The sequence below is a fragment of the Silene latifolia genome, chromosome Y (assembly GCF_048544455.1).
Source record: "Silene latifolia isolate original U9 population chromosome Y, ASM4854445v1, whole genome shotgun sequence".
Classification (NCBI taxonomy): Eukaryota; Viridiplantae; Streptophyta; class Magnoliopsida; order Caryophyllales; family Caryophyllaceae; genus Silene; species Silene latifolia.
The window spans coordinates 296,010,548-296,022,735 of record NC_133538.1 but is presented as its reverse complement, the minus strand read 5'-3'; the positions used below and the strand labels follow the sequence as shown (position 1 = coordinate 296,022,735).

Below are 12,188 nucleotides of genomic sequence, written 5' to 3'. Positions count from 1 at the left end.
GAAGCACCTCTACAGTGCTGGATGCTTGGATCACCAGCTCCCCAAGGGGGCGAAATCTGGAATGGTCAATACTGCTGACCAGGCCCAACCATCCCCACCTCCACCTTACTCAAAGGTCATGAGCATAATCACAGGGGAGTCGGAGATATGTGGTCTCACTTATTCAGCAGCAAAGCGCCATGCAACCGAGACTAAAGGAGATAAACCAAGAGTTCTCCCTCAGGGTCAGCAGACAGGCTCTACCAGCAATCTCATTTGACGAGGCATGCATACCTGATGAGGTAGAACAACACCACGACGCCTTGATCATTACCCTTTCTATAGGGAATTGCCTTGTTAAAAAGATATTGGTAGATACAGGAAGCTCTATGAATCTGGTAATGCTGGAAACCTTGAAGAACATGGGTTCAGTGAGAAATACCTAGAGCACAAGGCAGTACCCTTGGTAGGCTTCAGCAGAGAAACTAAACAATCCCTTGGAGAAATAGTGATACCTACCTTTGCAGGGGGTATGGACAAACAGGTACGGTACTTGGTCATTGATGGTCCGTCAACTTATAACGTGATACTTGGCAGGCCCTAGATCCACGAAGTGAAAGCGGTACCATCAACGTACCATCAGAGGCTGAAGTTCCCTACCCCCTGGGGGATAGGAGATACGGGGAGATGAAAATGTAGCTCGGGATTGCTACAAGAACGCTCTGAAACCCACTACAGCTGGTCTAGCATAGCAATTACAGAAACAGTGCATCCAGAGGGAGTATATCGCACCTCCCCTGGAGGAACTCGATGAAGCAACCCTGGACCCATAATTTCAAGCAAGAACAGTGCTGGTGGGAGCATTTTGTGCAGGTAACATCCGTGAGCAGATAATTAAATTTCTACGTACTAACATGGATTATTTCGCCTGGTCCCATAGCGACATGATTAGCATAGATCCAAGTGTAATTACACACCGGTTAAATTTAGACCCCAGGTTTTCTCCAGTCCGGCAGAAAAGGCGGAAATCTGCTCCTGAAAGGAATGAGGTGATAAACCAGGAGGTAGACAACCTCCTGGCAGCAGGCAAGATCAGGGAAGTTAACTACCCAAAATGGCTCTCGAATGTTGTGGTTGTACCCAAGAAGAACAACAAGTGGAGAGTATTTGTCGATTTCACAGATCTAAACAAAGCTTGCCCAAAAGACCCGTTCCCCCTGCCGCACATTGATTCCATGATCGACGCTACAGCAGGGCATGAACTACTTACATTCCTTGACGCCTGGAGTGGGTACAACCAAATAAAAATGGACCCTAAGGATTAGGAGAAAACAACCTTCAGATCTGAGAGAGGCTTGTTGATGCGTGTCTAATATATGATGTTTTACACCCTATTTTACACGCATTTCAGAGCTCAATTGAGTAGTTTATGCTACTATTTCCCTTGTTTTGTGTATTTCTTCCTTTTCTTGTGATTTTGTAGGAATATGAAGATTTCAACGGAAAATAAGCCGAATCCGTCCCCAAGTACTTAGCATTGCATTTGACATGGAGTATTGACTCGAGGAATGAGCTTGGTGCGTGTTTCAAGGCCCAAAGATAGCAAAAGCAAGGGTGCGTACGAGTTTAACAAGCAAAGAAGCATTTCACGATATTGCAGCCTCATTCAGATGGCCATATCTCAAGTTCTAGAGCGGATAATCGAGTGATTCCAATTGGAGGTAAAAGCTTATCCTCTTAGCTTTCCAACGCCGCGTAGAACGCCTGATTTGATCAAGTAACGAAGAAATGGCAGCTATTTTAAGATCGGTGCGCACTGCAGGAATCGTCAGAATGCAATTCTGTACAGCATTTTTTGTCGATCGACTGGCCTCATTGGTCGATCGACCACCACGCGAGCTGATACGCAAATTAAAAGTCGAGAATAGTTCAAGCCCATATTGTAATTAGGTTTTAGGAAGGAGTTACGTTATTTTCTTATATAACGTAACTTCAGTTTATCAGAGGGATTATCATCTAGTTCCTAACATACAGTAGCTATTTTCGTAGTTTAGAATTCTCAATAAAGTTCGCACCTTATTTCCGGATTCATTGCTTGTTCCTTAGCTTTGGTAATTCTAATCCTTTAATTTCAGTATTGTTATTTCGTTTCAGTAGTATTATTTCTTGCTAGATAGAATCCCAAACCCTAGTTATAGTTTTATGCAAATTTATTCATCATTTATTTCAATTATGCAATTCTTTATGCCTATTATCAAATTAGTTCTTGTTATTTGCATAAGTATGAGTAGCTAAACACCCCTTGCTAGGTGACCCCGTATTAGGGCTTGGTCGATCGACTGGCTTAACTGGTCGATCGACTGAGCCGGTTAGTCGATCGACTGGGGTAGCTGGTCGATCGACTGACCTCGCGTCTGGTTTTGCTTCGTTTGTTTCGTTAAGTTCTTTATCTTTCAATGAGACCGAGAGGGGACTTGATAGATGCTTAAACTTGACCATCCCGTAGATCGAGAGATAGGAATGGACAATAATTAACGAGATAAAACGACTAAATTGCTGAGATCGAGAGATAATATAATTTAGGCTTTAGGAATCACTTTTCAGGGCGAGAGCTAGCATTAGTGAGACTTAGGGACTGGTAGCATAGGCCGAAAGGAGCTACTAGTTAACTTAGACCGAGAGGACTTTTTTTACCCATCCTACACGACTGTATTTCGGACTTACCTAGGATTATGTGCCATCGCAGCTATAGTGAACCGACCGTCTTAGCATTTCTTTTATCATTGTTTACCATCCTTATTTACTTTTATTTGTTTATTTAGTTTATGTCATTAGATTTAGTTATAATTCTCTTCAAAACCCCCTCACTGTTACCCGATAGACTGAAATATAAAGCGACTATTATCTCCCTACCTCCATGCGGATCGACCCTTACTACCACTTCCTAGTTGTAGCTAGGTATTATAAATATTATTTTTGATACTCACTTCGACAGGTATCAAATTTTGGCGCCGTTGCCGGGGAGGCAACGCTAGTTTTAGTTGTTTTTCATTTTAGCCTGTTTTTTGCCTCAAGGGAAGACTGAGTACCTTGAGGCAGTTCTTATCTTCTTCTTTAGTGTTGTTTATTTGAAATACTTAAGGAAAGTCCACTCATGTTCCATTCTCAGGAGCAGCAGGTGCTGTTTTGTGGGAGATGCGGCGGAGCGGGACACACATCTGAGGCAACAGGCACCCTAATGAGAAGATGTTTGTTTTTCATCAACTTCAGCTCGACAATTCTTATAATTGCGCTCCTACTTCACCGCATCAACCATATGTGCCTCCTTATGAAGCCCCACCACCATCCACTCCGTCACAGCAAGAGTTGAAAAATGAAGTTGCAGAGTTGACGAGTCTAGTGCAGCTGCTTCTGGTGGAGGTACAGAAAAGCAATGCGGCGAATCAGGCCTTAATCACGAAGCTGATATCTCAAATTGCTACATTAGACAAGAACGCAGCTGAGATACCAAGTCAATTTCACTCTCTGAATCAGCGTATTGAGACCGTACATGCAATGACGCTGAGGAGCGGGTCCGCTCTTGATGGACCTAAGAAAGCTGCTGGAAAAGGAAAGAAGAAAAAGAGCGAGAAAAAGACGGACAACAACGATTCCGGTCGATCGACCGCATTTCCTAGTCGATCGACCACTCCGCGATCCTCAGTGACACCTTCTGATCTTTCTGTTCATTCTGGAAAAGAAGAAGTCAGTCGATCGACCGACCACACTGGTCGATCGACCGATGATGCTGCTGATGATGAGCCAATTCGTCCTCCAATGCCAGATAACTTGAGGGATTTCTTGTTTCGGGATGAGACGACTCTGAAATTATCGAGGCAAGACCCAAATGCTGATGGTCCAGTTCCGGTTCCAAGGTATAACCCTACGACGATTAATGGTTCATTTTTGAGACGGTCTGACGAAGGGTCAAGCTATAACAAGGAGAAAGTAGTGGATTTTCAGCCTAAGTCCACTGATGCCGGTGTGAGAGACCTAGAGGAGAGGGCAAAGCTACTTCTGACAGCCCCTTATCCAGAAAGACTGGTGCCAACCAAAGATGAGGTAACATTCGGTAAATTCAAAGATGTCGTGCGTAGTCTTAACGTGCAAATTTCTTTCTTAGAGCTCGTTAATCAAGTACCTGCGTATATGAAGTTCATGAAACAGCTGCTAGCTAAGAAACGGTCTTTGAATGTTGTGGAGTCAGTGCATTTAACTGAAGAGTCTAGTTCGTATTTAACTCACACTGCTACTCATAAACTGTCTGATCCAGGTAGTTTTTCTGTCCCATGTAGCATTGGTACCTTCTCAATTGAGAAGGCATTATGTGATCTAGGGGCTAGTGTCAGTGTTATGCCTTTGAGTCTGGCTAAGAAGTTGAAATTAACTAGATTCACTGTTCTCGATATGATCGTACAAATGGTGACCGTTCTCAGTTCAAAGAGGGGTCTTAGAGAATGTGCCTATTTAAATTGAAAAGTTCTTTTTCCCTGTTGACTTTGTTGTTTTGGATATTCCTGAAGATGTCAACACCCCAATTATTTTGGGAAGACCGTTTCTGCACACTGCTGGTGCAATAATTGATGTAGGGGAAAGAACATTGAGATTTAAGGTAGGGAAGCACTCTATTATGTTTGCCCAGTCCCCTAGGATGAAAGACCCCATGTGGCCTATGACTTGTAATATGATTTCTGAAAAGCAATCTTATTTTGTGCTTTCTGATATGCCTACTTCAGTACCTGTGCCTATTCCTGTTACGACATCTCCGCCCCAGATTGAGAGCAATATGGAGGACAATTCTCTTGTTTTGAATGTTGCAGGAACCGGTTTGGGGAAGGAAGAACCACTCGCTGCTCCAGCTGAGAAGGAGCCCATTGTTCAGAGAGGCGGTCTAGGATGTCTTAGTTATGGCACGGACGAGGAGCCAGATGAGGAGCCCAAGAAGAAGGAGCCACCAAAATTTCGAGTCGGATCTTGAGTGTGAGGAGCTAGAAGATGATGGCCATGCTTGGAAAGATGCTAGGGATGATCCATTGAGCATCCCAGTCGGAGTAGAGTGTAGTCCAGCTTCCGAGATGAGCACTGCGGAAGCTACTTCATGTAGACAGAAGCCTTGGTCGGAGATTTTCCACACTTTCCGTTGATTCGTTTCTTAGACCTTTTTACGACAATTTATTGCTTTTAGACTTTTTATCGTTTTTCGTGTGCGCAAAACTTCGCTTAGTTTGGTTTGGTTAGGATTTTTATAAACTTTAGACTGTTACTTTGGGTTTTGCGCAATTTTTTGGCGTTATTATGTGCATTCGCAGTTTATAGACCATATTAGCTCAATTTATTGAGCTAATTCAAGAAATCGAATTTACAAGGATTTTCAGATCGATCGATCGGCCTTCTTGGTCGATCGATCGATCGCTACGATTCTGAGGAGCTTCGTTCGTGTCAACTTGGTCGATCGATCGCCGCTATGGTCGATCGACCGCCTTACGTACAGACTGTTATCGATCATTCCCCTGCTGTGTTTGATCGATTTGCGGAGTTAAGGGAGTATTCCCTTCACTTTATTCTCCGCTTAATTTCTGATTTCTTCCGTTTTCTCATTTTTGCACATAATTTTGCGTTTTATAATTGTTTTCTCGTTTTACGCGTGGTATTGGTTGTCTTTTCAGGTACCTTTGGTAGCACTGCTGGCTACTGAAACCTCCTAGCTCACGCTGGTTTGGGGAGGTTTCCTTTTGCTGCGCTTAAAGTCTTGTGAGTTTCCAAGTCTTTCTTTATGTCAAATTTAGTTAATTTATCGCGAAATTCCCATTTCTCCTTTTATCTCATTACATGATTTTGCACAATGGGGACATTGTGCGATTTGGTTTGGGGAAGGGTTTTGCGTCGCATATCATTTGCTTGCATTGACGTTTACATTTTGTTTTGCATTGTTTATTTCATTTCCCTTATATATACAAAATTCCAAAAAAATTGAAAAATTTCATAAAAATTCAAAAAAATGCACGTTTATTTTAGCATATAGGTCGAGTCGGAACGGTAGTATTTCAATGATGACATTGCATTTGTATCTGTTATATGCCTAAGCCTTGCTAACTGACATGTTTTTAGTAGAATCATAAATGCATATCTACGAGTTTTCGTTAATTTCTTGCTGGACTTGAGACTTGACTTAGATTTTGGCAAGCTACTTATATTTTCTGAGGTTTAGAGCTTATAACTGGTGACATTCATGACCAGTTTATCTAAGAATGTGAGTAGTTACTCCTTATGAGACATGTTACATAAATATGCATAAATATGAACTTGATCTGCTTAATACCTGTATGCATTCGGTTTGTGGTTCGTAGACACATGTGGTAGAGGTTTCCCTTTATTCTTTTTACCTATGAGCCCCTCATATCCAAATTTAGCCCTTTGTCCCTTAACTACATCCTATATTTAGCCTGCCTTTGTCAAGCTAGAGTATTAGCCTTTGGGAATGTGTTTGTTGCAGTTTGGTTATTATGCTCTTATTGAGATGATGTTGGATGAAAGAATGAAGGAGGAAAAGGATTTGTAAAAGTTGAAAAGAAAGAAAAAAAATAGAAAAGAAAAGAAGAAGAAAAAAACGGAATACGAAAAAGAAAAAGAAAAATCGAAAAAAATCACATGTTTCAATTATTATGATTTGGTGATTTTCACTCCCATGTCATCATTTATATTCTTTGGGGAGTTGACTTATATCGGAGATTGTGAGATTAGTGCTAATCATTTGCACCGGATTTATTGTTTAATCTTGAGCAAGAAGTTGGATGTTGTCATATGGTTTTGTTTAGGTACTAGCTTGATCACCTATACCTCCACATTCCCATAAATGTTTTGCCTCTTCTTACCCATAGCTTCACAAATCCATATTTACCTCGGCATGTGTCATGGTCATTTGTCTGGTTGGAATGCATATGTACGGTTGTAGAGGTCATTTTCATATTAGATTGCAGGCATGTTCTTATAGGTCGTAGTTAGGTGAGAGTCTTCACAAAATTACTTCTTTCTATCTTTACATATATTCACCTGTGCTTATTTGAGTGATTTGAGCGACCCGTAAGAGTCCAATGTGATAAGTCTCTATAGTTGACGGTTCAGCAGTTTTTTAACGACTTCATAACTCGTTTGCATGATTCATATGCTAATTGATTGTTAGTGGTGCATTAAATTGGTTTAGGCTTTACTTATTGCATTTCGCTCTGAGATTGAACTCGTTCCATTAGGTTTTAGGATCTAGTCTAGTTCTTGCTTGGGGACAAGCAAGGGTTTGGTTTGGGGAAGTTTGATGCGTGTCTAATATATGATGTTTTACACCCTATTTTACACGCATTTCAGAGCTCAATTGAGTAGTTTATGCTACTATTTCCCTTGTTTCGTGTATTTCTTCCTTTTCCTGTGATTTTGTAAGAATATGAATATTTCAGCGGAAAATAAGCCGAATCCGTCCCTAAGTACTTAGCATTGCATTTGACATGGAGTATTGACTCGAGGAATGAGCTTGGTGCGCGTTTCAAGGCCTAAAGATAGCAAAAGCAAGGGTGCGTACGAGTTTAACAAGCAAAGAAGCATTTCACGATATTGCAGCCTAATTCAGATGGCTATATTTCGAGTTCTAGAGCAGATAATCGAGTGATTCCAATTGGAGGTGAAAGCTTATCCTCTTAGCTTTCCAACGCCGCATAGAACGTCTGATTTGACCAAGTAACGAAGAAATGGTAGCTGTTTTAAGATCGGTGCGCACTGCAGGAATCGTCAGAATGCAATTCTGTACAGTATCTTTGGTCGATCGACTGGCCTCATTGGTCGATCAACCACCACGCGAGCTGATATGCAAATTAAAAGTAGAGAATAGTTCAAGCCCATATTGTAATTAGGTTTTAGGAAGGAGTTACGTTATTTTCTTATATAACGTAACTTTAGTTTATCAGAGGGATTATCATCTAGTTCCTAACATACAGTAGCTATTTTCGTAGTTTAGAATTCTCAATAAAGTTCGCACCTTATTTCCGGATTCATCGCTTGTTCCTTAGCTTTGGTAATTCTAATCCTTTAATTTCAGTATTGTTATTTCGTTTCAGTAGTATTATTTCTTGCTAGATAGAATCCCAAACCCTAGTTATCGTTTTATGCAAATTTATTCATCATTTATTTCAATTATGCAATTCTTTATGCCTATTATCAAATTAGTTCTTGTTATTTGCATAAGTATGAGTAGCTAAACACCCCTTGCTAGGTGACCCCGCATTAGGGCTTGGTCGATCGACTGGCTTAACTGGTCGATCGACTGAGCCGGTTAGTCGATCGACTGGGGTAGCTGGTCGATCGACTGACCTCGCGTCTGGTTTTGCTTCGTTTGTTTCGTTAAGTTCTTTATCTTTTAATGAGACCGAGAGGAGACTTGATAGATGCTTAAACTTGACCATCCCGTAGATCGAGAGATAGGAATGGACAATAATTAACGAGTTAAAACGACTAAATTGCTGAGATCGAGAGATAATGTAATTTAGGCTTTAGGAATCACTTTTCAGGGCGAGAGCTAGCATTAGTGAGACTTAGGGACTCGTAGCATAGGCCGAAAGGAACTACTAGTTAACTTGGACCGAGAGGACTTGTTTTACCCATCCTACACGACTGTATTTCGGACTTATCTAGGATTATGTGCCATCGCAGCTATAGTGAACCGACCGTCTTAGCATTTCTTTTATCATTGTTTACCGTCCTTATTTACTTTTATTTGTTTATTTAGTTTATGTCATTAGATTTAGTTATAATTCTCATCAAAACCCCCTCACTGTTACCCGATAAACTGAAATATAAAGCGACTATTATCTCCCTACCTCCATGCGGATCGACCCTTACTACCACTTGCTAGTTGTAGTTAGGTATTATAAATATTATTTTTGATACTCACTTAGACAGGTATCACTTGTACTGCTACAATGTGATGCCCTTTGGCCTCAAGAATGTTGGTTCCACCTATCAGCGCCTGGTGAACAGAATGTTCAAGGAGGAGATAGGGAGAACAATGGAAGTCTACATTGACGATATGGTAGTCAAATCCGAGAAGGCAGAACAACACATGTCCCACCTAGAAAATACCTTCTAGATCCTCAGAAAATACCATATGAAGCTGAACCCCCTGAAATGCACTATTGGAGTCTCCTCTGGGAAATTCCTGGGGTACTTGGTGACGCAAAGAGGGATAGAGGCCAGCACGGAGCAAATCAAAGCAGTACTTCAGTTAGAATCTCCTCAGAAGCCAAAGGACGTACAGAGGCTCACAGTACTGGTAGCAGCCCTAAATCGGTTCGTATCAAGGTCATCAGACAGGTTTCGATTGTTCTATGACATCCTGAAGAAGAGCCAGAAGTTTGAGTGGACGCAGGAGCATGAAAAGGCATTTAGGGAGCTCAAGCAGTACCTGAGCACCCCTTCTCTTCTCTCCAAGCCAGAACATGGAGAACCGTTGTACTTGTATCTATCAGTGACAGAGGCGGCTGTAAGCGTTGTACTGGTACGAGAGCACAAAGGTATGTAGAAACCAGTATACTATATAAGCAAGTCTCTGTTACCTGTAGAGACCAGGTACACATCTCTAGAAAAACTCGTTTTAGCACTTGTTACTGCTTCGTATAAATTGCGTCCCTATTTTGAGTCACATACAATTTCAGTCGTGACCAACTACCCCCTGAGAACCATAATGAGGAAACCTGAACTGTCAGGAAGAATGGTTAAGTGGTCTGTCCACCTGAGTGGGTACGACCTGAAATTTGAACCCCAAACAGCCATAAAGTTCCAAGCCCTAGCTGACTTTGTGTCAGACTCTAGTCCCGGCCTTCAAGAACAAGCCGACAGTGAAATCTTGAGCTTAAGTGAGGCTAAAGAGGAGCGGGTATAGGAGTTACATGTTGATGGGGCATCGAATACAGAGGGAGCAGGGGTAGGGCTGGTCCTGAAATCACCTCAGGGGGAACAGATAATACAGGCAGTACGGTGCGAGTTCAAAGCAACGAATAACGAGGCTGAATACGAGGCCCTAATCTTAGGACTCCAATTAGACTTAGAATTGCAAATCAGCCGCATCGAGGTGTATAGTGACTCCCAACTGATCGTAAACCCTTTGAATAACGTATACACGGCCACGGATCCTAAAATGATAGCCTACCTGGAAGTGGCGAAGGAGCTCAAGCTTCGCTTTGCCTCCTTCCATATCCAGCAGATACCAAGGGATCAGAATGTTGAAGCGGATGCTCTTGCCACCCTGGGAGCAGCCTTCACTCCAGGGGAAGTGGGTACTATACCATTCATACATGTCACGAAACCTGCCGTACGTCAGAATGAACAGCAGAACGCCAGTAAGGCTGCAACCACCCAGTGGACATACGAAGCAGGGATACTATGTACTGCCACACCCCAGGAAGAGATTGATGATTGGCGCAAGCCTTACATTAGTTGGCTACATGATGAGGTATTACCACCTGACCAGAAGGACGCCAGGAGCTTCAAAATGAACTCCTCCAGATTCATACTCATTGATGGTATCCTATTTAGGAAGTCCTTGGCAGGACCCTATCTGAGTTGCTTGAGCATACAGGAGGCACAGGCAGTAATGTGTGATATCCACAGTGGTGATTGTGGAAATCACACAGGGGGTAGGAGCATGTCCAACAAGACACTAAGGCAGGGTTACTTATGGCCTACCATGAGGAAGGACGCCATAGATTACGTCAAGAAATGCAAAGAAAGCCAAAGGCACGCTCCTGTCAGCCACTAGCCAGCAGAACATATGCATCCGATCATCTCGCCTTAGCCTTTTATGAAATGGGGAATGGACATTGTGGGACCATTACCACGTTCTTCTGGAAACGGGACGTACATGCTGGCAATGACGGACTACTTCTCTAAATGGATAGAGGCATAAGATTTCCCTCAGATCCTGGAGAAGCATGTGATATCTTTCATCAAGAGGAACATAGTCAGCAGATATGGCATCCCTTCAGAAATCATATGTGACAACGGGTCACAATTCGTATCCAACAGGACGGAAGACTACTGCGCCAGGTGGAACATCAAGTTGTTTAAGTCCACTCCTAGGAATCCGCAGTCCAACGGTCAGGTAGAATCCAACAACAAGATAGTCATAAGCAACGTGAAAAGAAGGCTGGAGGAGATAGGAGCCAACTGTGCAGATGAACTCCCCTTCGTGCTATGGTCTGATAGAACTACCGCCAAGGTGGCAACAAGTCAAACACCATTCAGTCTGGTATATGGGGCCGAGGCAGTTATTCTCTCTGAAGTGCAAATACCGACGCATCGATATGCCAATGCCACCAAAGAGAGGAACCAGGTAGAAATGGCCAGCAGCCTGGATCCCATTGATGAGCTAAGGACCGGCGCCCAAATCAGGATGGCAGCCTACAAGCAGACAGCTGCTAGGAGTTACAACAAAAATGTAAGGCTGAGAATACTGCAGGTAGGGGACCTGGTACTCAGGAAGGTATTCCCAAACACCAAGAACCAGAGTGCAGGCAAATTCGCCTACAACTGGGAAGGTCCCTACCACATAGAAGGCATCGTGGGTAATGGGGCATACAAGTTGAAGACTATGGATGGGGAAGCTGTCCCTAGATCCTGGAACATCATTCACCTTAAAAAGTATTATGTCTGAGGTTCCAGGTGCAGGACCCAGAAGTTTCACCTCCAACAGGTACATTCCAAGACCCTTGAATCCTAGCATTCAGTACTCCAGAGACCTTAGAACATGAACTAACTTGCTAAAAGTGTCTTTGATTAAGCAGCTATCGCTTGAAGGGGAATAACCCTAGAACCCACTTGCTGGAGCCACATCTCACTTTCTCATACGGTACATACGCAAAGAACTAATCATTTTGTTTTGTACCGCCTGACTGTACCACCTGCATTGGTCTACCAGCAATATCTCTTTTGACAGCAGGAACAACTAAGTCACTAGGCAAGGTCTTTCGTTCAGTACGCACGTGCTAAGTCTCCTGAATTCAGTAGGTACTACTAAGGAAATGACAACTTACAATGTATCCTTCAAATCCTTTGAGTCAAAATCCTTTTTCTTATTTTCCCTTGGTGTCAACTTCACAGATGTCACAAGGAGCAAAATATGGAAGCAGCGT

The 12,188-nt window shown here is 42.6% G+C and overlaps 1 protein-coding gene across 1 annotated transcript; it reads left to right on the top strand.

Moving 5' to 3' along the window:
* The first annotated feature begins 10,195 nt into the window (after positions 1 to 10,195).
* Positions 10,196 to 11,710, top strand: LOC141630974 (uncharacterized). Its single transcript, XM_074443705.1, has 2 exons — positions 10,196 to 10,804; positions 11,147 to 11,710. The coding sequence occupies exons 1-2, from the start codon at positions 10,196 to 10,198 to the stop codon at positions 11,708 to 11,710; spliced, it is 1,173 nt and encodes a 390-aa protein (XP_074299806.1).
* The last annotated feature ends 478 nt before the right edge of the window (positions 11,711 to 12,188 follow it).

Bases quoted from the DNA above. Each gene is read 5' to 3' on its own strand.
- LOC141630974 (XM_074443705.1), top strand. From the start codon at position 10,196: ATGATAGCCTACCTGGAAGTGGCGAAGGAGCTCAAGCTTCGCTTTGCC. The intron at 10,805-11,146 runs GTCAGCCACTAG...AGGAATCCGCAG, and splicing joins AAAGCCAAAGGCACGCTCCT to TCCAACGGTCAGGTAGAATC.